The sequence below is a fragment of the Martes martes genome, assembly GCF_963455335.1.
Source record: "Martes martes genome assembly, chromosome: 2".
Lineage (NCBI taxonomy): Eukaryota > Metazoa > Chordata > Mammalia > Carnivora > Mustelidae > Martes > Martes martes.
In genome coordinates, this window is record NC_137889.1 from 90524341 (window position 1) to 90548923 (window position 24583).

At 37.4% G+C, this 24583-nt stretch overlaps 1 protein-coding gene across 1 annotated transcript in view; it reads right to left on the minus strand.

Moving 5' to 3' along the window:
• The window catches only part of FAM13A (family with sequence similarity 13 member A), a 325186-nt gene that overhangs the window by 112903 nt on the left and 187700 nt on the right, over nt 1-24583 (minus strand). The window contains exon 7 of the mRNA XM_080797468.1: nt 18339-18502. Within this exon, the coding sequence (XP_080653594.1) occupies nt 18339-18502 (164 nt within the window). The remainder of the gene's footprint in view (nt 1-18338; nt 18503-24583) is intronic.

Consider the following 24583-nt stretch of genomic DNA (forward strand, 5'->3'; position numbering starts at 1 on the left):
AAGAATTCTAATTTCATTTGATGTTCACTAGTCAGTTCAAGATTCTGAACTTGGCCCCCCGTATCAGAGTGTGAGACACTATAGGAAACACACATGTTCAGGAAATAACTGGAGTGCCCTTTACGAAGTAAAAACATGGGATGGTTATGCCTGCTTTTTGTGGCTGGCTGGACTTTAGAAATAAAGACAGTCATATTTAATTTCAGGACTTAATAGAACAGGATGCTTGAAGGACAATGAGTATGGTTAAAACTGTTGAACATCGATTCATTATTAGTATCATTTAAAGCCTGAATCTTAACGACTTACACTACTGTTATAGGAGACTAAAATATGAAGTGCTGTTTGGCAAACATCATGAGGAACACACTTTCTGCCACAGGGGCAGAGAGTTTCAGAGACTGGTTATAAGCGTCATAAAACAATGGATTTTTCCTGTATAAATAAGCAATATGTTACTGATAACAGGGACAATATCAGGGTCAGAGCCCTGGTGGGGAGATGGCCCAGAGATTAAGCGGGGAAGATAAGAAAGCAGAGTTTTGACTTGTGTGGTATCTCTAAGGGTAGGCAGTACAAGGTTCCAAAGACCCAAAGAGAGAAAACTCACACATAAAATTCTACTCTTTCAGAATCAGACCTCAACCTCTGAGAGGTTGGGTCAGCTGGATGAAGAGAATGGAACTTAAAACTCAAACTGAGCTCATATAATGATAATAACACAACAACAGGAACTAAGGCAGCAGCAGCAAAGTAGGTGCCTGTTAGGTAAGTCCTGCTGTGGATGCAAAAACTACCCAGAAGACACACTCCCTCTCCACCAGGCAGTCATAATCAGGTTGAGGAAGAAAGTATAAACACATGAAAGGGTAAAGAAACTCAAGATAGAGGACAGGCAGGAAGTAACTGTAAAATAATCAAGACATATATTAATCTCAGCCTGTCAATAAAACATGTAAACCTGGATAATTTGCCTAACTCAAAAAATATTTGTGAAATGAATAATCTTCTCAGAATCATGATTTCTTTATCCAAAGTTACTTTTCAGATACAAATAAATCTTTTTACAAAGCTACTTGACAAAACTATGATATAGGCCAAAAAATGTCATGCAGGGTTATTATAATTTTTCCAGCATTGTTGAGGTATCATTGACAAACACTAAATTGTATACACTTAAGGTATAAAATATGATGATTTACATATACACTGTGAAATGATTACCACAATTAGGCAAATTAACACTTTCATCCCCTCACGTAGTTATGACTTTGTTTTTGTGATGGGAACAATAAAAACCAACTTTACCAGCAAATTTCAAGCATACAATATAATATTATTAACTACATTCATCACATTATACATTATATCCGCAGAATTTATTCACCTTATAACTGAAGTCAGTAGCCTTTGGCCAGTGTCTGTCCATTTCTCCCTGCCTGTGGCTCCTGGCAACCACCATTCTACTCTCTACTTTTGAGCACAACTTTTTTAGATTCCAAATATAAGTGAGATCACACAGTATTTGTCTTTCTGTATCTGGCCTATTTCGCTTAGCATAATGTCCTCTGCATTGTTAGAAGTGGAGGATTTCCCTCTTGCATGTGTGTGTATACATTACATTGTATACATACAAGAAATATATAGATACACATATGCTGTATGTATACATAATGGAATATTACTTCTACCACTTTTTTAATACCCTTATCCACTGACAGACACTTAGATGGTTCCATATCTTAGCTATTATAAATAATGCTGCATTAAACATGAAAGTGCAAATATCTCTTTGAGATACCGATTTCATTTCTTTGGCCATATACCCAGAAGTGGAATAGTTAGATTGCATAGTTCAATTTTTAAGTTTTTGAGGGACCGCCACACTGTTACCTATAATGGCTGTACCAGTCTACATTCTTACCAACCCAGTATACAGAGGTTCCCTTTTCTCCATATCCTCACCAATACTCGTTATCTCGTCTTTTTAATAAAAGTCATTCTAACAGGTATGAGGTAGCTCATTGTGGTTTTATTTTGCACTTCACTGATGACTAATGATATCATTTTCATATATCTGCTTGCCACTCCTGTATCTTCTTTGAAAAAAGTCTATTCGACCTCTTTGCCCAGTTTTTTTTTTTTTTTAAATACCCATCACCCATTGAAAACCCTTCCCCCCACCAACCTCCACTCCAGTAATCATCAGTTTGTTCTCTATAGTTAAGAGTCTATTTTCTGGTTTGCCTCTCATTTTTCCCTCCTATGTTCATCTGTCTTGTTTCTTAAATTCCACATATAATTGAAATCATATGGTATTTGTCTTTCTCTGACTTACTTCACCTAGCATAGTGTTCTCTAGCTCCACCCACATCATTTCAGATGGCAATATTTCATTCATGTTTATGGCTGAGTAATATTCCATTATATATATATAGATAGATAGATAGATATAGATATAGATATATGTATATATACACACATCCCACATCTTTTTTTATCCATTCATCAATGGACACTTGGATTTTTCCATAGTTTGGCTATTGTTGATAATGCTGCTATAAACATCGGGGTACATGTACCTCATCAAATCCATATTTTTGTATCCTTCAGGTAAATAACCTAGTAGTGCAATTGCTGGGTCATAGGGTAGTTCTATTTTTAACTTTTTGAGAAACCTCCATACTGTTCTCCAAAACAGCTGCACCAGTTTGCATTCCCATCAACAGTGTAAGAGGGTTCCCTTTGTTTTCCCTGTCCTTGCCAATACCTGTTGTTTCCTGTGTTGTTAATTTTAGTCATTCTGACTGGTGTGAGGTGATATTTCATTGTAGTCTTGATTTGTATTTCCCTGGTGATGAGTAATGTTGAGCATCTTTTCATGTGTCTGTGGGCGATCTATAAGTCTTCTTTGGAAAGATGTCTATTTATGCCTGCTGCCCACTTCTAAGTTGGATTTATTGGTTTCAGGGTATTGAGGTTCATACTTTTAAAAGTCAGATATGGATACTGTTTATCAGATATGTCATTTGCAGATATGTTCTCCCATTCTAAAGGTTGCCTTTTAGTTTTGTTGATTGTTTCCTTTGCCATGCAGAAGGTTTTCAAACTGATGAAGTCCCAATAGTTTATTTTTGCTTTTGTTTCCTTTGCCAAGTTTCATTCTTTTGCATGTGGATATTCAGTTTTCCCAGCGATTTACTGAAAAGACTATCTTTTCCCCACTGCATAGCCTTGGTGTTCTTGTCAAACTGTATTTGTGTGAGCTTATTTCTGGGCCCTCTATTCTGTTCTATTAGTATATGTTTGTTTTTATGCCAATACCATACTGTTTGATTACTCATAGCTTTGTAATACAGTTTAAAATCAGGAAATGTGATGGCTTCAGCCTTCGGTTTCATTCTTCATAAGATTGCTTTGACTATTTGGGGTCTTTTGTGTTTCCACATCAATTTTAGGATTTTTCTATGAAAAATGCCTTTGGAATTTTGGTAGGGGTTATACTAAATCTGTAGATCTCTTTGGGTAGTATAGGCATTTTAACAACATTAATTCTTTCAATCCATGAACATAGGATATCCTATTTGTCTTTTATCAATTTCTTTTATCAGTTACAGTTTTCAGTATACAGATTTTTCTATATGCTTAGTATAGTATATACTTAGTGAAGTTAATTACAAAATATTTTATACTTTTTGATGCTATTGTAAATGAGATTGTTTCCTTAATTTCTTTCTCAGATAGTTCATTGTTAGTATATAGAAACACAACTGAATTTTGCATATTGATTTTGTATCCTGCAACTTTACTGAATTTGTGTATTAGTTCTAACAGTTTTTTGGTAGCATTTAGAGTTTTCTATATATAAGATTATGTCATCTGCAGAGACCATTTTACTTTTTCCTTTCTGATTTAGATGCCTTTAAACTTATTTTTTTTCTTGCCTAATGGCTCTGGCTAGAACTTCTATTACTTCATTTAACAGAGGTGATAAAATGGGCACCCTTGTTTTTATTTCTGATGAAGAGGAATAGCTTTCAGCTATTCATCAGGAATTATTATGTTAGCTATGGCTTGTTTTATGTGGTCTTAATATGTTGAGGTACATTCCTTCTATTTAATTTTTGACAGCTTTTAATAATAAAATATTTAGTGTTGTCAAATCCTTTTTCTGCATCTACTGAGACAGCCATATGATTTTTATCCTTCCTTTTATTAATGTGGTGCATCATACATCATACTGATTTGCATATATTGAACCGTCTTTGCATTCCAGGGGTAAATCCCGCTTGATAATGTGTATGATCCTTTTAATATCCTGGTGAATTTGGTTTCCTAGTAATTTGCTGAAGATTTTTATATCTCTATTCATCACAGATATTGGCCTGTAATTTCCTTTTCCTATAGTAGCCTTATCTAGCTTTGGTATTAGGGTAATTTTGGCCTCATAAAATGAGGATAGAAGTATTCTTTTCTCTTCATGGGGCGCCTGGGTGGCTCAGTGGGTTAAGCCTCTGCCTTAGGCTCAGGTCATGATCCCAGGGTACTGGGATCGAGCCCTGCATCGGGCTTTCTGCTCAGCAGGGGGCCTGCTTCCTCCTCTCTCTCTCTGCCTGCCTTTCTGCCTACTTGTGATCTCTATCAAATAAATGAATAAAATCTTTAAAAAAAAAAAAGTATTCTTTTCTCTTTTCTCTTCAACTTTTTGGGAAGAATCTGTGAAGGACTGGTGTTACTTCTTAAAATGTTTGGTAGAATTTATCCACGACATCATCCAGTCCTTGCAGTTTATTGAGAAGCTTTTAATTACTGTTTTAATGTCCTTACTTATTATTGGTTTGTTCATATTTTCTATTTCTTCATGATTCAGTCTTGGGAGACTGTATGGTTTTAAAATTTATCCATTTATTCTAAAATATCCAATTTGCTGGTGTATAGTAGTTCCTTGTAGTCTCTCATGATCCCTTGTATTTTTATGGAGTCAGTTGTAATGTCTCCTCTTTTATTTACAGTTTTATTTATTTGAATTCTCTTTGTTCTTGGTTATTATATGTAAAGGTTTGTCATTTTTGTTTATCTTTTCAAAAAACCAACCTTTAGTTTTGCTGATCTTTTCTACTTTCTAGTGTCTATTAAATTTATCTTTGCTCTAATCATTATGTTCTTCTTTCTGTTAACTTTGAGCTTAGTTTTCTTCTTTTTCTAATTCCTTGAGGTGTAAAGTTAGGTTAGTTATTTGAAGGCTTTCTTTTTTTCTATATAGGCACTTATCACTATAAACTTCCCTTTAAGAAATGCTTTTGCCATACTCCATGAGTTTTGGTATGTTGTATTTCCACTTTCATTTGTCTCAAAATACTTTGAGACTTTTTTGATTTCTTCTTTTGTCCACTGGTTTTTAGGATTGTGTTAATTTCCATATATTTGTGAATTTCCCAAATTTCCTCCTATTATTAATTCATAGTTTCATACAACTCTAGTGAGGACACCTAAGATTTCAATACCCTTAAGTTTGATAAAACTTGTTTTGTGGTCTAACATATGTTTTATTCTGAAGAATGTTCCATGTGCTTTTGAAAAGAATGTGTTTTCTGTGACCACTGGAATGGAAGGTTCTGGACAGTTCTATTAAGTCCATTTGATCTACAGTGTCTTTCAAGTTTGGTCTTCCTTTGATTTTTTGGTCTGGATGATTTATTCATTGTTAAAAGTGGAGTACTAAAATCTCCCATTATTGTATTTCTGTCTATTTCTCCCTTTAGTTCTGTAAATATCTGCTTAAAAATTTAGGTGCTTAAAAAATTCAGTATATATGGATACATACACATTTATAATTACTATATCTTCTTAGTGAATTAAAGTCTCTACCATCATATGGTGACCTTTTTTGTCTTGTAACAGATTCTGATTGAAAGTCTATTTTGTCTGATGTAAATATAGTCACCCCACTCTCTTTTGTTCACTATTTACATAGAATATCTTTTCCCATCCTTTCATTTTCAGCCTATGTGTACTTAAAGTGAATGCCTTGTAGGTGACATATTGTAATTGTATTTTTATCCATTCAGATATGTGTCTGTTAATTGAAAAATTTAATCCATTTACATTTAAAGTGATTATTGATAGGTAATGATGTATTATTGCCATCTTATTGTTTTCTGCTTTGTGGTTGTTTTATTTCCTTTTGCCTGCTGTCTTCCTTTGTGATTTGTTGATTTTTTGTAGTGGTATACTTTGATTTCTTTTTCATCTTTTGTGTAGCTACCAGAAGATTTTTTCTTTGCAGTTATCGTGAGATTTACCTAAAACATCTAAATAGTTACAGCAGTCATTTTAAGCTGATAACTTTAATTGCATATAAAAACTTTACAATTTTACTTCTCCCTCTCTCCAACATTTTATGCTATTGATGTCACACTTTTTTTTTTTTTTTTTAAAGATTTATTTGATAGAGAGTGAGCAAGCAAGCACAAGTTGGGGTGGGGACAGAGAGAGAAGCAGACACTCTACTGAACAGGGACCCCAATGTGGGGCTCGATCCCAGGACCCTAAGATCACAACCTGAGCTGAAGGCAGCTGTTTAATCAACTGAGCATCCAGGTTCCCCACACATTTTTAAAATCTTGTATATCCATTAACAAATTATTATAGCTATGTTTTTATACTTTTGTCTTTTAAATTTTATACTAGAATTAAGTGATTTACATAATACCAATATAGTGTTAGAGTATTCTGAATTTGACTATATATTTATCTTTACTAGTGAGTTTTACACTTTCATATTGTTACTTAGCTCCTTTTGTTTCAACTTGAATAACTCCCCCTTTGCATTTCTTGTAAGGCATATCTAGTTGTAATGAATTCCCTAAGCTTTTGTTTGTCTGGGAATGTCTTTATCTCCTCTTCAATTTTGAAAGGTACAGCTTCAGAATACTATACACAGCTTTGCTGGGTATAGTATTCTTGATTGGCAGATTTTTTTTCTTTCAAACCTAATATATCACCCTACTTCTTCCTGGCCTACATACAATGTTTCTCTTGCAAAATCCACTCATAGACTTTTTGGGGTTTTCTTATATGTAATGAGTTGGTTTTCTCTTGCTGCTTTAAAAACTTTCTGTCTTTAACTTTTTTTAAAACTTTTTTTTTTTTTTTTTAAAGAGAGTGATTGTAGGTGAGGGAGGAACAGAGGGAGAGAAGATTCCAAGCAGGCTCCACACCCAGCACAGAACCCAATGCAGGGTTTAATCTCATGACCCTGAGATCATGACCTGAACCAAAATCAAGAGTTGGATACTTAATGGACCAAGTGACTTCAGTGCCCAACTCTGTCTTTAACTGTGATGATCTGTATAATCTGTCTCAGAGTAATCTTGATTGCAGTTCTTCAAGCTTCATGCGGAATGATGTCCATGTCCTTTCTAAGACTCAGGAAGTTTTCAGCCATTATTTCTTTAAATAAGTTTTCTTCCCTTTTTTGTCTCTCCACTCCTTCTGGGACTCTCAAGTTGAAATATATTCATTCACTTGATGGTATCCTATAGATGCCACATACTTTTATCATTCTTATTCCTTCCTTTTTTGTTTTTGTTCCTCTAATTATTCTAAATAACCTATCTTTATTTGCTAATTCTTTCCTCACGATCAAGTCTACTGCTCTCTATTCAATTTTCAGTTGTTATAATATTCTTCAACTTCAGGATTTCTGTCATTCTTTCTTGTGGTTAATTCTTTATTAAACTTGATTTTTTCAGGTATTTATTTCCTGATTTCACTGTCTGTGTTATCTTGCATCTCTTTGAGCTTTTTAAAGATGATTATTTTGAAAAATTTTCAGAAAATTCGAAGATCTCTATTTGAGTTTGGTTACTGGAGCTTTATTAGTTTCCTTTTTGTGGTATCATGTTTGCTTAATTCTTTGTGACCTATGAAGCCTTATGTTGGTATCTTGCAGGAGAAAGCATCTCTTCTGGTCTTTACAGACTGGTTTTGGCACAAAACAACTTTCTTCTTTTTCCCTGGGCTGATGCTACTGCCTCTGGGATTTCAGTTGAGCAGGGGTGAGCCAGGTCATGTGGTTGCTGCTGGGTCTGAGGTAGGAGTTTGCAGTTGACATGCCTGATCCTTGGGGTGATGGAACTGCCTTCAGAACCTTGGTCAGTAGGGCTGGCACTGAGACAAGGGTTGGCTTTCAGGTCTTCAAATAGTGGGCCTGTTACCAGGTGTGCAGATGAGTGTGGCTCCTGCGAGGTTCCTGGGAGAATTCCTGTTAGCTCCTTGGGAAGTTCCCTGGGTGGGCAAAACTGGGCTGAATGACTGACAGGGGCTGGAACTGAATCACTGGGCTGCTTCAAGGTCAACAGTCAGGAGTGAGTCTGCAGTCTTGCCTCCAGGGGTATGGATGGGTGTGTCTCCTACCAGGTTCCTAAGTGGTTAGGACTTCCTTTGGTCAATGCCCAGTGGGGTTGGAGCTAGGTCACAAGGCCACCACAGGATATGGTCAGACAGCATTTCAACAGGCCTGCCTCTGGGCAGTGTGTCTCCCATCCCATCCCTGGGAGGGTAGGAGTACATGTAGACCACAGCTGAGACAGCTGAGACCACAGCACAACTTCATTATCCTAGGTCAGACTGAGGTTGGGGGATCTGCCTCTGGGACAGGGACAGGTCTCTCTCTCTTACCAGGTCATTGGGAGGAAAGGATTATTTCTGGACTAAGGCTGAGAGGGGCTGGAGCCTAGTCATATGGCACTTCAGTGTCCGCAGCTGAAACTGAGGTCACTGGACCTATATACGGGTGGGTGTGGCCCCTCCTTGGTCGCTTGGAAGATGGTGCTAGCAAAAGCAGTAGGCCCAAACGGGGCTGGAGCCAGGTCTGCAGGTAGACTGGGCTGTTTTCTGGGTCTGTAGCTACAATTATAAAACTATGGTTTGTGAATCTACCACCTGGGTGCAGTCATGTCTTTTCAAAATGGACTTCTTTAGTCTTGGGCTCTACTGGGGTTTTGCAGCCTTTTACTTAGAAGCTGAAGCTCCCACAGAGGCACTTTTGTCCATGGATAACTACCAATTTACTGTTGCTGTTGGGGGGAAATGAGATGGGGGATCCCTATTTTATCATTTTGCTCTATAATTTTTAAGGCAAATATCAAGACAAAATACAACACAGGGTCTAATCTTGAAGAGAATACAGGCATACCTTGTTTTTTTGAGCTTCACTTTATACATTTTGAAGATACTGCATTTTTTATAAATTGAAGGTTTGTGGCAACCCTGCATTAAGTCTATTGGTACCATTTTTCCAACAGTATTTGCTTACTTCATATCTCCAGGTCACATTTTGGTAATTTCACAATATTTAAAACTTTTTCATTATTATTATTATATTTATTATGTGGTCTGTGATGACGACTCACTGAAAGCTCAGATAACGGTTAGCATTTTTTAGCAATAAAGTGCTAAATGTTAAAATTACATATATTGTTGTTTTAAACATAATGCTATAGCATACCTAATAGATTATAGTATAACTTTAAATGTACTGGGAAATGAAAAAATTTATTTGACTCACTTTACTGAGATATGTGCCTTATTGTGGTCATCTGGACACCAAACCTGTAATGTATCTGAAATATGCCAGTGTCTGGAACTGAGATAGCCCTGGAAAGTGTGGGTTATGTGGTGGCTGTAGGTATGAGAAAAAGGCAAGCATAGAGCTGAGGGAGAAGAAACCGGAAAGACAAGTAGAGGATGGAGCAAGGAGTCTCTTGTAGGATGGGTACATGTGAGTCACTCAGTAGTTCTGAGCAGGAGTATGACCTTTTTAAAAGTTCCTGGGTCTGCAGAGGTGCTAAGGAGTGGAGTAGTAATGAAGCAAAATAAAGACAGTAAGATAGTAAAAAAGTATTTGGGAATTGGCTGGCTATGGGCAGATGATGGGAGAGGGAGCAAGGGAAGGGTCTGAGGTACAAGAGGGATTAGGCTGACCAGTCTGCTAGTTAGAATGATATGTTAGTATGGCTCAGTAGAGAGTTCTGAATGGGAAAGACAGGCATAGAAGACACTGTATAGAGTTAGAAGTTGAAGATGGAGGAATAGGCCCAACTTATGTGGAGAATGAATCCAGCAGGTTAGTGAAATACAGAAAAATGTAATTATGTAAGCACAAGGTGATGGAGGCCTAATTCAGAACTGAGCTCATGGGAGAAAAAAAGGAGAAAGGAATGTTGGAGATACTGAAAATGAAATACTGATGAGATTTGGTGACTGATTATAGAAAAGATTTTGAATCTAGTGTTTGAGAGAATGAAACCCACAGCAAGTGAAGAGGGAAAGAGGAGATGAGTTGTGTTTGGTATGGTAAGCTTATGGTAAAGGCTGAGGTAGAGGTAGCTGACAGGCACCAGAATCTGAGAACTGTGTTCAGGTCTGAGATACTGTGCTTGAAAACTACCATGCTGGGGCACCTGGGTGGCTCAGTGGGTTAAAGCCTCTGCCTTCGGCTCAGGTCATGGTCCCAGGATCCTGGGATCGAGCCCCATATCGGGCTCTCTGCTCAGTGGGGAGCCTGCTTCCTCCTCTCTCTCTGTCAAATAAATAAATAAAAATCTTAAAAAAAAAAAAAAAAAAGAAAGAAAGAAAACTACCATGCTGTGCCTAGATTCACTGTGGAAGGAACAGGAGACAGGGGAGCAGGTGGCCAAAGGAGGAGACCTGAAGGTCACTGAATTTGGAGGTGGGAAGGAAAGGACACAAATATTACAGGGGGAAGCCACTCGGGAAATAGGAAATTTTCAAGGATATGTGAAGCACCACAATACATTCAGTATGATGAAGATCGTTTTTCAAAAAGTGGAAAGTACGTAAAAATCTATTCCCATGTAAATACATTGAAAGAAGTCTGGAAGAATACACAACCAAACCTATAATAGTCCTTACCCCAAGAAGGGAGAGGAAGGAGTTAGAATTATGGAGCAAGTGATTCAGTGGGAGCTTAAGCCTTATCGGTGAGGTTTTAAATTTTTCTAAGAAGAATGTATTCCCTACACAATTCAGAAGTACTGAAAAAAGGAATAAATGGACAAGAAAGCACTTTAAGAGTAGAACAACTCTCCCAGGCAGAAATATTCTCTCAAGAGAAGATTTGTCTTTAATATACACTTAAAAGTGACTTATTGTAGCCTACCTTACTTATCTATCAAGTTAAAAATAACTCGGCAACAAAGTTACTTTCTTTAGCCCTACCTGCTTCATCATATTATTTTAAATAAATAATTGGCAAAGAGGTAACTATTTATTTATTCTGGTTGCAGAAAATGAAAGCATTTTAATCACTCTTAATTGTTTCTCTCTTTATGCAAGAACCAGGGCAAAACTTTCATTGTGGATGTGTCTGTCTGTAGGACACCCACCATGGGGAAGGAGACCATGAATGTCTGTTGACATAGAAGCACACTGGGTAACTTTTCTGCTTCTGAAAATGGACCTATGACTTTTTTTGGTGAAACTCCCAAGATGGTGGAGCTTTTTTCTTTCTGCTTCTATGTCTCCCTGAAATACTGATCATTTCAATAACTTTTGATTACAGCAAATCACAACTTAGAATTCTTCCGGATTCCAACCATTCAAAGAGCTTTATCTCCATCTTCTTCCTCCTTATGAATCAACGTTCTGTCCGAGAGGACCTAATCCTTATTCCTGCCACCAGACTCTGTTATAGTTAGTGAAAAGTATGAAGGAACAAATTATTTTAAGATTAGCAAACATAACTTTCTCTGTTGTAGCATTTACTTAATAACAATAGTTGCATAATTTGCAATCAAGTGACATTCTTGTTAGATTATATTCATTTTTTTGCTCCAGCAATTGTTTGTTTTTCTGGTATTTGTATTTTTAAAACAGTGTTATTGAGATCTATATTTTTCAAGACTATGGTTCAGTGCTTTTTAGTAACTTACATTTTCATCCCACCAAATAAGGTCCTTCAGGGCATTTACATTAGTCTCTGTCCCTCCCTGTTCCCCCAGCCCCAGAACCAGACAATCACAATCAACTTGCTGTTTTTTTAAAAAACTTGCCTTTTCTGGACTTTTGATATAAATTCTAACCATATAATAATTGGTTTCTTGAGTCTCCACTCTGACTTTAGAGAATGAACCTAGAGATTTTCCTTTTGCCTTTAAGAAAATCACACATTTAAAGAAATACACTACCTTTCAAAAAGACCATTACAGTACATACTATTTAACAACTAAAAACCTAAAAATATTAATTCTTTTCTCTATTTGAATTCTAAAATTAAAAAGATTCTGAAAGTAATAGATATAGTGCTAGAAACACTCAAAAGGATCACTTAACTATTGTACATGTTGTAACAGATAGTAAGAAGGCTATCCCTGAAGCTTCAGATTCTTTTAACATCTCAAACATTACCTGTAATAGAACCTTTTTCTTTTAGAGCATGGATATGTAGCTTTCCCTTCCAGGAAATTTTTTAAGTGGCCTATTTCCTAACATACTAGTTAATGTTTACAGTTTTTCTTCCTCAGCATCTTTAAAAGGAATAAGAGTATCAGGTACACCAAAAGGAACTGGACTGTTCCAGCCATGCTTAAGGGATGTACTTGCTCAATAACCTTCTCATTTCTGTGAGTGCCTCTAACCCACTGAACTTGTACACTGTACTTACACTGTGGAGAAGGACAGGCATGAACTCCTTTGAAGCTGGCATGCCAGATCAGAAATTATGCTTTTCAGTCTACTGTGAATTTTAGTAATACACACATCTTAATTATAAAAAAACTTTTTTATTTTATTTTGTTTTTTTTAAGAGAAGGAGAGAGAGGGTGCAGGGAGGAGCAGAGGGACAGAGAGAATCCCAAGCAGGCTCTATGCCTAGCATAGAGCCTGACATGGGGCTTGATCTCACAACACTGAGATCATGACCTGAGCTGAAATCAAGAGTCCCATGCTCAACCTAATGAACAACCCAGGCGTCCCTACAAAAAAGAATTCTTAACAGTATTTTAGTAACTGCTGCTATAAGTTTTAGAAAGCTAATGCTTTCACTGAATTAAGCACTCTGTCTTTGGCTTAGAATTCAGTATAAAATAGAGCATTCTGCTGAACTCTAACAAAATCAAGAGTTACTTATCCTTAAGCTTTTTTCACTGAATCACTCTAATTGTGAGAAATTCTATGAGGATTAGAAAAATGATTGTTGTTTATATGATTATATCCTCAATGCCATTTTTGACAATTATAGAAATACAAAAAAAAATGATATTCATCTGAATAAATAATGTTCTAAGATTGAAATTAGCCAATAAGCAGTAAGTGATATTGGGCTCTTCTCTTGACTCACAAAACATCACATTTTAAGTATGTTACTCTCTTTACTTTTATTTTTGCTGCCACTATCTGAAGATTAGAAAAACAATTCATATTTCTACTACATCTTTTTTTTTTTAAATTTATTTATTCGACAGAAACACAGCGAGAGAGGGAACACAAGCAGGGGGAGTGGGAGAAGGAGAAGCAGGCTTCCTGATGAGCAGGGAGCCCGATGGGGGGCTCGATCCCAGGACCCTGGGATCATGACCCGAGCTAAAGGCAGATGCCTAATGACCAAGTCACCCAGGTGCCCTGTATTTCTACTACATCTTAAGAAGAAATAAGACACCCCAGAAGAATTGAAACAAAGAAGAAAAAGACCAAAGTGAGACAAAGTACTGAACAAGGCCTCAACTCTAAACATTCAAAGTTATCAAAGCACACTGTTGGCCAAAAATCGCTCCTCAAAAGCCTGAGAAATCAGCCTTAACCTGTTGTTTAAAAATTCATGGGACAATTCACCATTCTGGAAATTGCAGAACCAAAGGTTCTTTCTTGGTTGTTAACTGATAGGGTAACTCTGCTGAAAACCAAACCGTGAGTATAAATGTGGTGCACTGATTTTAAAGCGCAAACAGAATGGTTTTTTTTGTTTTGTAAAGTAAACCAAACTCATCAGATCATGGGTCAAACAAGAATAGATTTTTGTTGAATTTTTTTTTTTCTTTTTCAAAGAGCAACTAAAAAATAAAAGACCAAAACAAGAAAAAGCCCAGCTAAATGCTTCTTGACAATTCCTCAAAAAAAAAGTTGATAAGCCAAAATAAAGTTTGTATTAGGGGCATCTGGGTGGCTCAGTCGGTTAAGCATCTGCCTTCAGCTCAGGTCATGATCCCAGGGTCCTGGCACTGAGCCCCACGTTGGGCTCTCTGCTTAGTGAGGAGCCTGCTTCTCCCTCTCACTCTCCCTCTGTGCTCTCTTTCTCTCAAATAAATAAATAAAATCTTAAAAAAAAAAACTTGTATTAGATAATGGTCTTATATTTAATACACATTGCCAACCTTTTTAAGACTGGTGCGACTAATGAAATGTTAAGGAAAAAAGTGGAAACACACACACACTTCTAATTTATTTAAAATTTATCAACTAAACCGTAACTTGTTCTAGAAAGTAACTGCAAATAGAAACCACCTCATAAGTTCATTTTGAAATGAAAATTGGCCTAATATTCATTCTGTTACTTCAAGATATATAAAGGATTTAAAGTTTATTTTCAATTAAATTTATTTTAATTATCTCCATCTATTTTGTGACAATTTTCTTCACAATCTATTAAGAGGTATGTAAAAAGTAAACTCTCTGGGGCGCCTGGGTGGCTCAGTGGGTTAAAGCCTCTGCCTTCAGCTCAGGTCATGATCCCAGGGTCCTGGGATCAAGCCCCGCATCAGGCTCTCTGCTCGGCAGGGAGCCTGCTTCCTCCTCTCTCTGCCTACTTGTGATCTCTGTCTGTCAAATAAATAAATAAAATCTTTAAAAAAAAAAAAAAAGTAAACTCTCTGCATGGACACTGTAGAACTTGGATGAGTTTCTACTGCGTGATGGTGAGCAGCAAGGTTTCTACCTAAATCTCCAAGGTTGCCAAGTGTGCAGGAGTCAGTCTTCAAGGCCATACTTTATGAACTTAGAAAGTATATAAAGAATTCATAAACATTAACGCACATTTGTTTCAACTGGAGATATGCTGACCAGCGGAACAAAGAGTTGCCAGCGCAATGTTAGCTGTGCCTTCTCTTCATAATCTCACTTCTTGATTTGTATCTCAGAATTACAAATTCATTCTCCAAACAGGAAGCTCTTTTCTTGTTACCTTTAGGAGCAAGAAACTTTTTTTTTTCCCTTTCATTTTCTGACTGAATGAATAAAAATGATGATATAAACTACTAAAATTTGAATTTTTCTTTTTATTGCTTTACATATGGCATTCCTGGCACAATTCTCTGCCAAGTAATTTGGGAAGATAACATCTACACTAGTGCTTCTCACCCAGCCACTTGGCCTTGATATTTAAACTAGAGAAGAAAACTTTGAAAAGGGCCAACGTTTCTGTGTCCCTTCTTCTTTTCGGAACTTTCACACTGCCCAAAGTCAGTTACTCCATGGGTGACACCCTCACCCCTCAGCAATGAGGGCTGCGCACTGCACACGCTGCCCTCCCCTCCCTGCTCCAACACAGCTGCCCACCAGGTGCACAGCCTGCTTTCCTGGGTGGGGGGTTACCCCCTGGTTTCCAAATTCCCTCTGGACGCCTTGTTCCATGACCTCCCAGCTTATAAATCAGCCTCTTTTCCTCCATGGACTCTGCGTGTTACACACACAATCTGCCTACATTCCATTTCAGTCATTATTATAATACCCCAACTGGAGTCAAACACACAAACAAAAAACAACCCCAACCCCTTCTGGTCCAAGTCCACTCCTGGAAGCAATAGCCTGTTCTCTGCCCTCCCTCAAAGCACGCACTTGTCCATCCGGGCTGTCTCAGAGGCTGGCAGGTGGTAGTGGATCGGGTGCATGGCCTTCTCACTCATCTCCCCCAAGCACCCTAACCTGTCCTTCTGCACTGGTGCCACACCAGCTTTTGTAAATCCAAGTCTGCTTAGATCTTTTGCTGCCTTCTATTCCTGCAATCACATTCTGTCATTTTCAAGAGAAAAATCCAAATTCTTGAGTACGGGGGATAGTTTTTCACGATCTTATCTATTCAGCTCAGTATTTTAGCCCACCTCTAGCCTTGCCTACATTCTAAACTCCAGGTGTCCAGAATCTGCTGCTGTAGACACCTCCTGGCTGTCCTCCCCACCTTGCATGCCCCAGCACATGCCTTTTTTCTTCCAGGAGCGCCCTTATCTCGAGTCCCCTGCCCAGTAAATTTCCACTTTTCCTACTAGTGCCAGTTCACAAGTCGTCCTCTTTCTGAAACCTCTCTGACCCTCTTCTCCCAATGTGATCTGTGCTCTTCTGCTCGCCTCACACATCACCCTATGTCCTGTATTAGAAGCTCTTTAAAAACACCGGAATCTTTTGACTTTATCACCAGCCCATTTCCCACCGCTTGGACAGTGATGGGCACCTAGCATATGTGTGCTTACTAATCATACCAATTTTTATTCACTTTTCCTCTGTCTTCCCAAGTGCAGGACTTACATCTCTCATTGTCTTAACTGCCAACACCAGGCAAGGAAACGCCATATAACTAGATCTCTGTAAAGATTAATGACTATTGAAGGAACCAATACTATAACTTCCTCCAAACTCTCCCTGTCCCACTGATCCTGCAGGTGATGAAAGATTACTTTTCCTAATAAACCGAATTACCATGGTTCCTATCACCTATCCCACCTCGCTGAAACTTTTACTGGCTTCCTATTACCTGTAGGATGAAGCCCAGTTCCCTTGCTCACTGCCTTTTTTTTTTTTTTTAACGATTTTATTTATTTATTTGAGAGAGAGAGCTTGAGCACATGAGCATGGGGAGTGGGAGGAGGAGAAGCAGACTCCCTGCTGAGCAGGGAGCCTGATACAGAGCTCCATCTGATCCAGGGACTCTGGGATCATGACCTGAGCTGAAGGTGACACTTAACCAACTGGGCAACCCAAGCGCCCCCCCTTGATTGGTTCTTTTGCATAGAAATGCACTTTTCCTTGACCTTCACACACTTTCTCCTCCTATTTCACATCTCAACTTAGGCTTTCCCTGCCTAATCAAACTGTCTCTGCGTGAGTCTGTGACATTCACCTGATTAGTTTCTTAATATGCCCACTTATTAGAGCTGAAATGATCTTCACAGGCTTTTTTATTTTTCCTAAGTGTTTTCCTATTGCCGCCCCACCCCTCATTAAAATATAAGGTCGATAAACACAGGGCCCTGGTTGGCTTTGTTCAATGCTGCATCCCCTGTCCTAGAGCAGTTCCTGGAACCAGAGGTTAGGTATTGAGCAATTGTTCAGTGAAGGAAAGATTAAATGCGAAAATACTTCGGGTTGGCATTCAAGGTCATTACTGACTTGGCCCCACTCTATTTTCCCAGCCTTATCGCCGACCAATTCCCCACATGACACCTGTTTGTTATTTCCCAAATACTTCTCTTACGCTTCCTGATGGGGCCTTCTTTTTCTTCCTATTTAAATTCTCTTCATCTTTTACAGAAATTCCCTCTTTCATAATGCAATCTATAATTCTATATATAAATCTATATATAAATTCTATATATAAATCTATAACCTATATATAAATATATAGATTATATATATAAATATATATAAATATATAGAAATCTATATATAAATATATAGAAATCTATATATAAATATATAATCTATTACATTATTTCATAATGCAATCTATAAAGCGGTAAGCTCTTAGCTGTATTATTTGTTTAATGTTGTAAATACCTTTCAATTTTCTCTGTCTTGTAATGGATTTTTTTGGAATGGAAATAAGTTTTTGGATTTTTTTGGAATGGAAATATGTTTTAAGTTATAACAAAAGATTAAAAATTCTTAGAAGGAAAAATTATCCATGCTAGGAGTTAATAAGATTCAGATCCTATCTCACCTTTTTTAAGAAAACTGCATGCCTTCTTCAAGTATACCAAAGAGGTTTGCTTTCAGGTATAATTTGCAACATAATAGCTAAAAGACTATATTCAAAATTTGTTAGTGACTGTTGGTCCTAGTAACAACTCAGATGTCCATTTTAATTGCAAATAATATTGGCCACTGAATATATTATGAAAAAGCAACCAAAAAGTAACTTATCCAGTTTTTAACCCTGAGCCTAGTATAGTCCAATTGACTAAATAATTTGTCTTAAAATACAAACAAAAAAATATATAATAAACCAGAAACGTTTCTAGTGATAAGAACTATTAGGCAAAAACATGTGGGCCTAAACATCAGAGCAGACAATACAACATATAACATGTAAATAAAAGAAACACGCCAACCTGGATACCAGCTTTGCAACATTAGCATCCTCTGCTGAATTCATGTCATCCCAGCAGGGTTTTCTACGACTTAGCCACAGGCTGGCCTGAGGGAGGCCATCACAGAGCTCTGGCTGTGGAACTCTGTGAGCCTGAAGAGCTCCCTCACTCCTGGATTTGGGGATCTAAAAAATAAAATTTAAAAGAGAGAAAGACAGATTTAAAAAGTCTTTCAAATTAAGTTATTGAAGATAATTTACTCTAATTAGTAACCTAATGTATTAATAATATTCCAGAAAAATATCAACCTAGGTATAGAATTTAAAATACTTAGAACTGTCATATGGCAAAGGGCACAGGGAAGGGGAGTAACCAATACTTTCAAGGGGAATGTTCAAACCATACACAGCCCATGTCCCTCTCCTGGATTCTGATACAAATCTTCCCCAGGATCACCTGCCCTCCCACCCCTTAGAATAACCATTCTGTGTAATGAGAGATTATGAGAGTATATCTCACTAGCATCCTGGAGTGAAGGAAAGAAAAAATAGAAAAAGGCAGGGGGAAAAAAGGGCTGAGAAACACTGAAATGAAGGGTGCCATAGTCAGAAAGGCATCCAGAAATATTTACTACCAATAAGCAACATATATACCAGTTTGCTAATAGTTCCTGTTGTAATCTTCTTTTATAGGGCAAAGTATGGTATAATACATTTTTAACTAAGGAAATAACTAGGAAAAACCCCACCTTTTTAGTTCTCTTATATCTCTGGAAGCATGGGTTGCCCAGTACCAAACAAACACTGGTATATTGACTTCTCTTATCAGAAGTTTTGTGCTCGTTCCAACCCCAGAAATACCCTCATGCTTTTATATTAGATCAGAAGGAATGTGAATACAACCTATGTCCTTCTCCTAAAATTGTGTAAAAATCATGTGAGTGTTTCAGGAAAGATTCAAACCCTTGGATCAGTTGTATTTGTTATACTGGAAGCTTTTTCTCAAGCTTGTTTTTTATTTATTTATTTTATTTTATTATTTATTTATTATTTTTTTTTTTTATGTCAAAGCTTTCTTATGCTTGTCCTTCAACTGGATGGAATGTCATCCATTCATCACTGGCTACTCATCAACTGCCCAAGACCAAACCAAATCTTAACTTCCTTTGAGGTTGAGATAAGAATCCACTGCCCACAGAGCTTTTCTAATTAACCTCGGTTCTTAATGACCTTTCCGAACTTTGAATTCCTGTAATACACCACCACAAAATCTATGCTTGATTTCATGTCATCTGATACCTTCACCTTAGTTGTTTTATGTTTCTAGGTTATATGGCCTCAACCAGAGGCCTGGAGACAGAGATTATAGTGTCATGTTCTTTCTCTTTCTCTCCTCTCCCCTGTCCTTCTCTACTTCTTAAGGATATCATTATTATTATTTTTTGCACTTGAATTTTTCAACATTATTTACTGATTTCTTTTTGTTATTGTTGTTTTTTAAAATTATTTATTTATTTTTAAAAATTTCTTTTCAGTGTTCCAGAATTCATTGTTTATGCACCACACCCAGTGCTCCCTGCAATATGTGCCCTCCATGATACCCACCACCAGGTTGGGTGAGCCTGGATATCATTATTGTTAATGTTTGAGCCATCAAGTCTAGCAAGGTTCTGAACCATTAATATTTATTGTCAGACAACACAGTTTTCCACTACAAGATATTCCCAAGACAGCAACTGACCAAGAAACTAGGATAACAGGCAATTAAAAAAAGTAATATAGGGACAATTATAAGCATAAATATTCAATAAATTCATATCTTTATGAGGATTACATAAAAATAACTTTGAAAATAATTTAGCAAATAGTTACATTTAGTACGGAGCAAAGTAAACAGTCAGTAAAAACTAGCTTTTATTAACATTGTTGTTATGTGAAATTTGCCCGAATCTGATGATTACTAATGAACTATTTCATTGCATTTCTCTGTAGAACTTTTATAAGTTCATGAAAATAAAGGATAGCAAGGCAAATTTTTTTTAAAAAATATGAACTACAGAGTTCATTGAGATATTTGCCAAGATTATTTATGAAAGAAATATTAGGGCACCTGGATGGCTCAGTCAGTTGAGCATCCAACTCTTGATTTTGGCTGAGGTCATGATCTCAGGGTCTGGGATTAAGCCCTGCACTGGGCTCCATGCTCAGCAGGGAGTCTGCTGGAGAGTCTCTCTCTCCATCTGCCCCTCCCCCGACTTGTGTTCACTCTTTCTCTCTGTCTCTCGAATAAATCTTTTTTAAAAAAGAAATATTTAGATAAACAGCAAGAGAACATCTGAAAAGTACAAATATATGCTGTTATGTATTTCATAAAGGGGCTCTTTTTCCGTGTGATTATTTTTTCATAAGAGTAGACAGGAAAAATAAGCACACCGAAAAAGCAGTGAGATTTCAAACTAATTAGCTAAAAAAATCTCATACCCAGACTTAATTCTCTCTTAATATTAAAACAAACAGAAGAGCAGTTGTTTGGCAACATTTCATGGTGCTAAAATAAGGACACAGCATCTTAGGTTCAGTGATAATTTGGGGGTTCCAAATTCAATTCAGTAGTTTATGCAAAGGATAAATATATATATTTTTTCAGATTTTATTTATTTATTTGACAGAGAGAGAGAGACAGCCAGAGAGGGAACACAAGCAGGGGGTGTGGGTGAGGGAGAAGCAGGCTTCCTGCCAAGCAGGGAGCCTGATGCGGGTCTCAATTCCAGGACCCTGGGATCTTGACCTGAGTCGAAGGCAGACACTGAACTGTGCCTCCCATGTGCCCCGCAAAAGAGAAATATTCTAAGGTAAAAGGTAATATGCACCTGATTCCATTTTTGTCAGCTTATATTAAGGGAGACTACATAATGCAAATCACTTAAAATTCAGATAGCAGAAACTACAATAGCTACATACACAGAAAGTATATTTTTGTGATGATTTAATCTCTATAGAAATAAACAGGACTGTCATTAACCATAAACTTCAAAATATAAACTAATTATTAATAACATATACCAAAGAAGTACAAAGGACTAAAGTTGTGCACAGAACATGAAAATACCCCATGAAGTTTATGAGAGAGCAAAATTGTTAGAAAAGAGTAGTGCAGTAACTCTAGACTACTAGCATTATAGAGTCTGTGTATGTGTATATATATGTTTTTTTCTTTTTTCTTTAAAAGTAATGCATGTTTTTAAAGGGGATTAATGATATAGTCTTGAAGATGTACCTTGAAGGCTATACATTTTCATTACATAAATTACTGTAGGAAAACTAGAGTGATGAAATTTTAAAACCTGCTACTTTATTGATGTTATAAATTTTAGTACAAATGTATGAACTTTGAGAAAAGGAAAGAGGTCACTTTCTTTGCCTTAGCTGGAATTGAGCATTTTAGAAACACATGACTTGAGCCTTGGCTTTACTGGGTAGGTAGAAGAGATAGTTTTATTTTTATGCTCTGACTATCCATCTCAGATTGTGTCAAGTTCAGCGGTTGACTTTGAGGTGGTACTCAATGCTCCTTTCATCATAACTCTCTGAGGAGGAGTGTGACCTCAGTCATCCAAGGCCAAGGATACAAGGAGACATGCTATTACAGTTGTAGTTTAAAGCAGTGGTTCTTACCAGGAACCAGTTTCTGGAGACATTTCTGGTTGTTATGCTAGGGGTGAGGGTATGTGCTATTGGAATCTAATGGGTAGAGGCCAGGATTGTGACTAACCCTCTTCAAATGCACAGGACTGCCTGCCATGAAAAAGAGTTATCTGGCTCAAAATGTTAGCAAAGCTGGACCTGAGAAACCCTGCTTCAGGGAACGTAAGAAGAAACCTGACTGATGCAACTCCTCTCTTTATATACTTTTCTTCTGATTCCACCTTCCCATTTTTGCCATTGGCATGTTAAGAGGTAATGGGCCCAGATCAGCTATAGGTTTAGTGGAAATGTGCCAAGGAGGTCACCTAGACCTGCTCTTTCTGATTAAGGGCTGTTCCTGATTCCATGAGGTTCAGCCAAACTCTGTGGGGCAGGGACTCCAAATAGGACTAAAAGTCTTACTCTCATAAATAGAGCTGATGTGCTTGAAGAGACCCACCTGCAGCCTCCCTCATGACATGCGGCTACCGTAGGCAAATGGCCAACAATCTGAGATGCTGACTGAGGTGGCCAGCTTTCTCTTTCCACTGGAGATACACATTTTTCACACCACACTTTGCTGCTCTATTTTAGTGATTTCTTCAGGATAACTTTTGTTCTTTTTCTTTTTTTTTTTTTTTAAAGATTTTATTTATTTGACAGACAGAGATCACAAGTAGGCAGAGAGGCAGGCAGAGAGACAGGAGAAAGTAGGCTCTCCATGGAGCGGAGAGCCCGATGTGGGGCTCGATCCCAGGACCCCAAGATCATGACCTGAGCCGAAGGCAGAGGCTTAACCCACTGAGCCGCTCAGGTACCCCTGTTCTTTTTCTTTTTTAAAAGATTTTATTTATTTATTTGACAGAGAGAGACACAGTGAGAGAGGGAACACAAGTGGGGAGGGGGGTAGAGGGAGAGCGAGAGGCAGGCTTCCTGCTGAGCATGGAGTGATCCCAAGACCCTGGAATCATGACCTGAGCTGAAGGCAGGCGCTTAATGACTGAGCCACCCAGGCACCCCAATAACTTTTGTTCTTGAAGGTGAAAACTATAACCCGCCACCCCCTCCTCAACCCTGCCAACCACCTATGGAAGACATTTTGCTCAGAAGAATCTGCCACTGACCGAGTTAAGGATCTAGGCACATGCTGTGTGATCTGTGCGTACCACCAAAATTCTAAGAATTCCAGGGATTGTAAAAAGAGCACATTCCATGCATGTATTTGCAGGCATGGAACAGACTAACACAAGGAATTTGAGCTGCTTTGGAGTTTGAGATGCCAAGGGAATAGAAACACAAGAGTAACTTTTGACAATGTAAAATTAGAAAATATTTTCATAGGTGTTGCTGCTGCTACTGTTATAAAGATTTAGTGAACATTTCTCTGTGTTAGGCATCGTTCCAAGACTTGATTTACGTCAGTTAATCCATTTAATTGTCACAGCAACCCAAAGAGGCAGAGACTATTATTATTACCATCTAACTAATGAGGAAACGGAAGTGTCAAGAATGTGAGTTATTTGTCCCACTGAGTGAGTGGCAGCACTATAAACCCAGAGGGTCAGGCCTCAGTACTTGCGCTTACCACTACTTTCTGTATTTGGTTACATGTGAAACATTAGAATTGCAAGAAGAAAAGAAACTTTGGGATGAAAATCACATTGCATCCTGTATTGCAAACCATTTTCTTCCCCTCCTTTTTTTTTTTGTTTGGTGTTAGTAGTTAAAACTCTTTTTAAATTGATCCCTCTGGCATTTACTGAACCATTCCAGCAGTATAATCATAGGGAAAAAAATCAGATAGGAGGATAAAACTATGTGAAAAATGTATTCATCATATTTTTTATGATAGGCCAAAAAATGTAAGCATTTTAGTCAAGTTACTATCATAGGTAATTATGGCACATCTATATGATGAAGGATCATTTAATCATTAAAATGTCTCTAAAGTTTGTAATGAGACTGAAATAATTGTGCTATAATATATAGTGTGAGCCTATTTAGCAAATAAAAACGCTTAGTTACATGCCTCCAATAAATCTTAGGTCATCTCCATTCTTAAGACATACATGAAAAAATTTCAAAGGCCAAAAAACAAATTCTGTCACAGTCAACACTATAGATGTTTTAATAGGGTCTCATCTTTAAAAATTGAACAAGAAATCCAACCACAGAAAAATACATCTGTGAAACAAGGCTCTGATTTACCCTGATACACTGATGTGACTAACAACATTAAAAAATAATGTGCCTCAACTTAATATTTGTCCATATGAATCTGTCAGTGTGAGGGCACAATAGTAAGTCCTAAGTATGGGCCCTCTATGCCCCAGGCAAGTGCAGGGTAGGAGTTGCCTGCTCTGCAGGACTGAAACAAAGGGATAACAGGTGAATCAGGAGGACGAGCTCAACTGACTGGCCAAGGACCTATCCCTTGTCAAGCATAAAAAACTATTTTTTGGTCTTAAGAGTCATCCTAAGTACTGGTCAATTGCTGAACTTGCATTTCAAAATGATAAAAACTGTAAGTCTGTTCTTTTCATCATCAGGTACTTTGCTTTGAGAGGTGTTTGGAACCAGGCA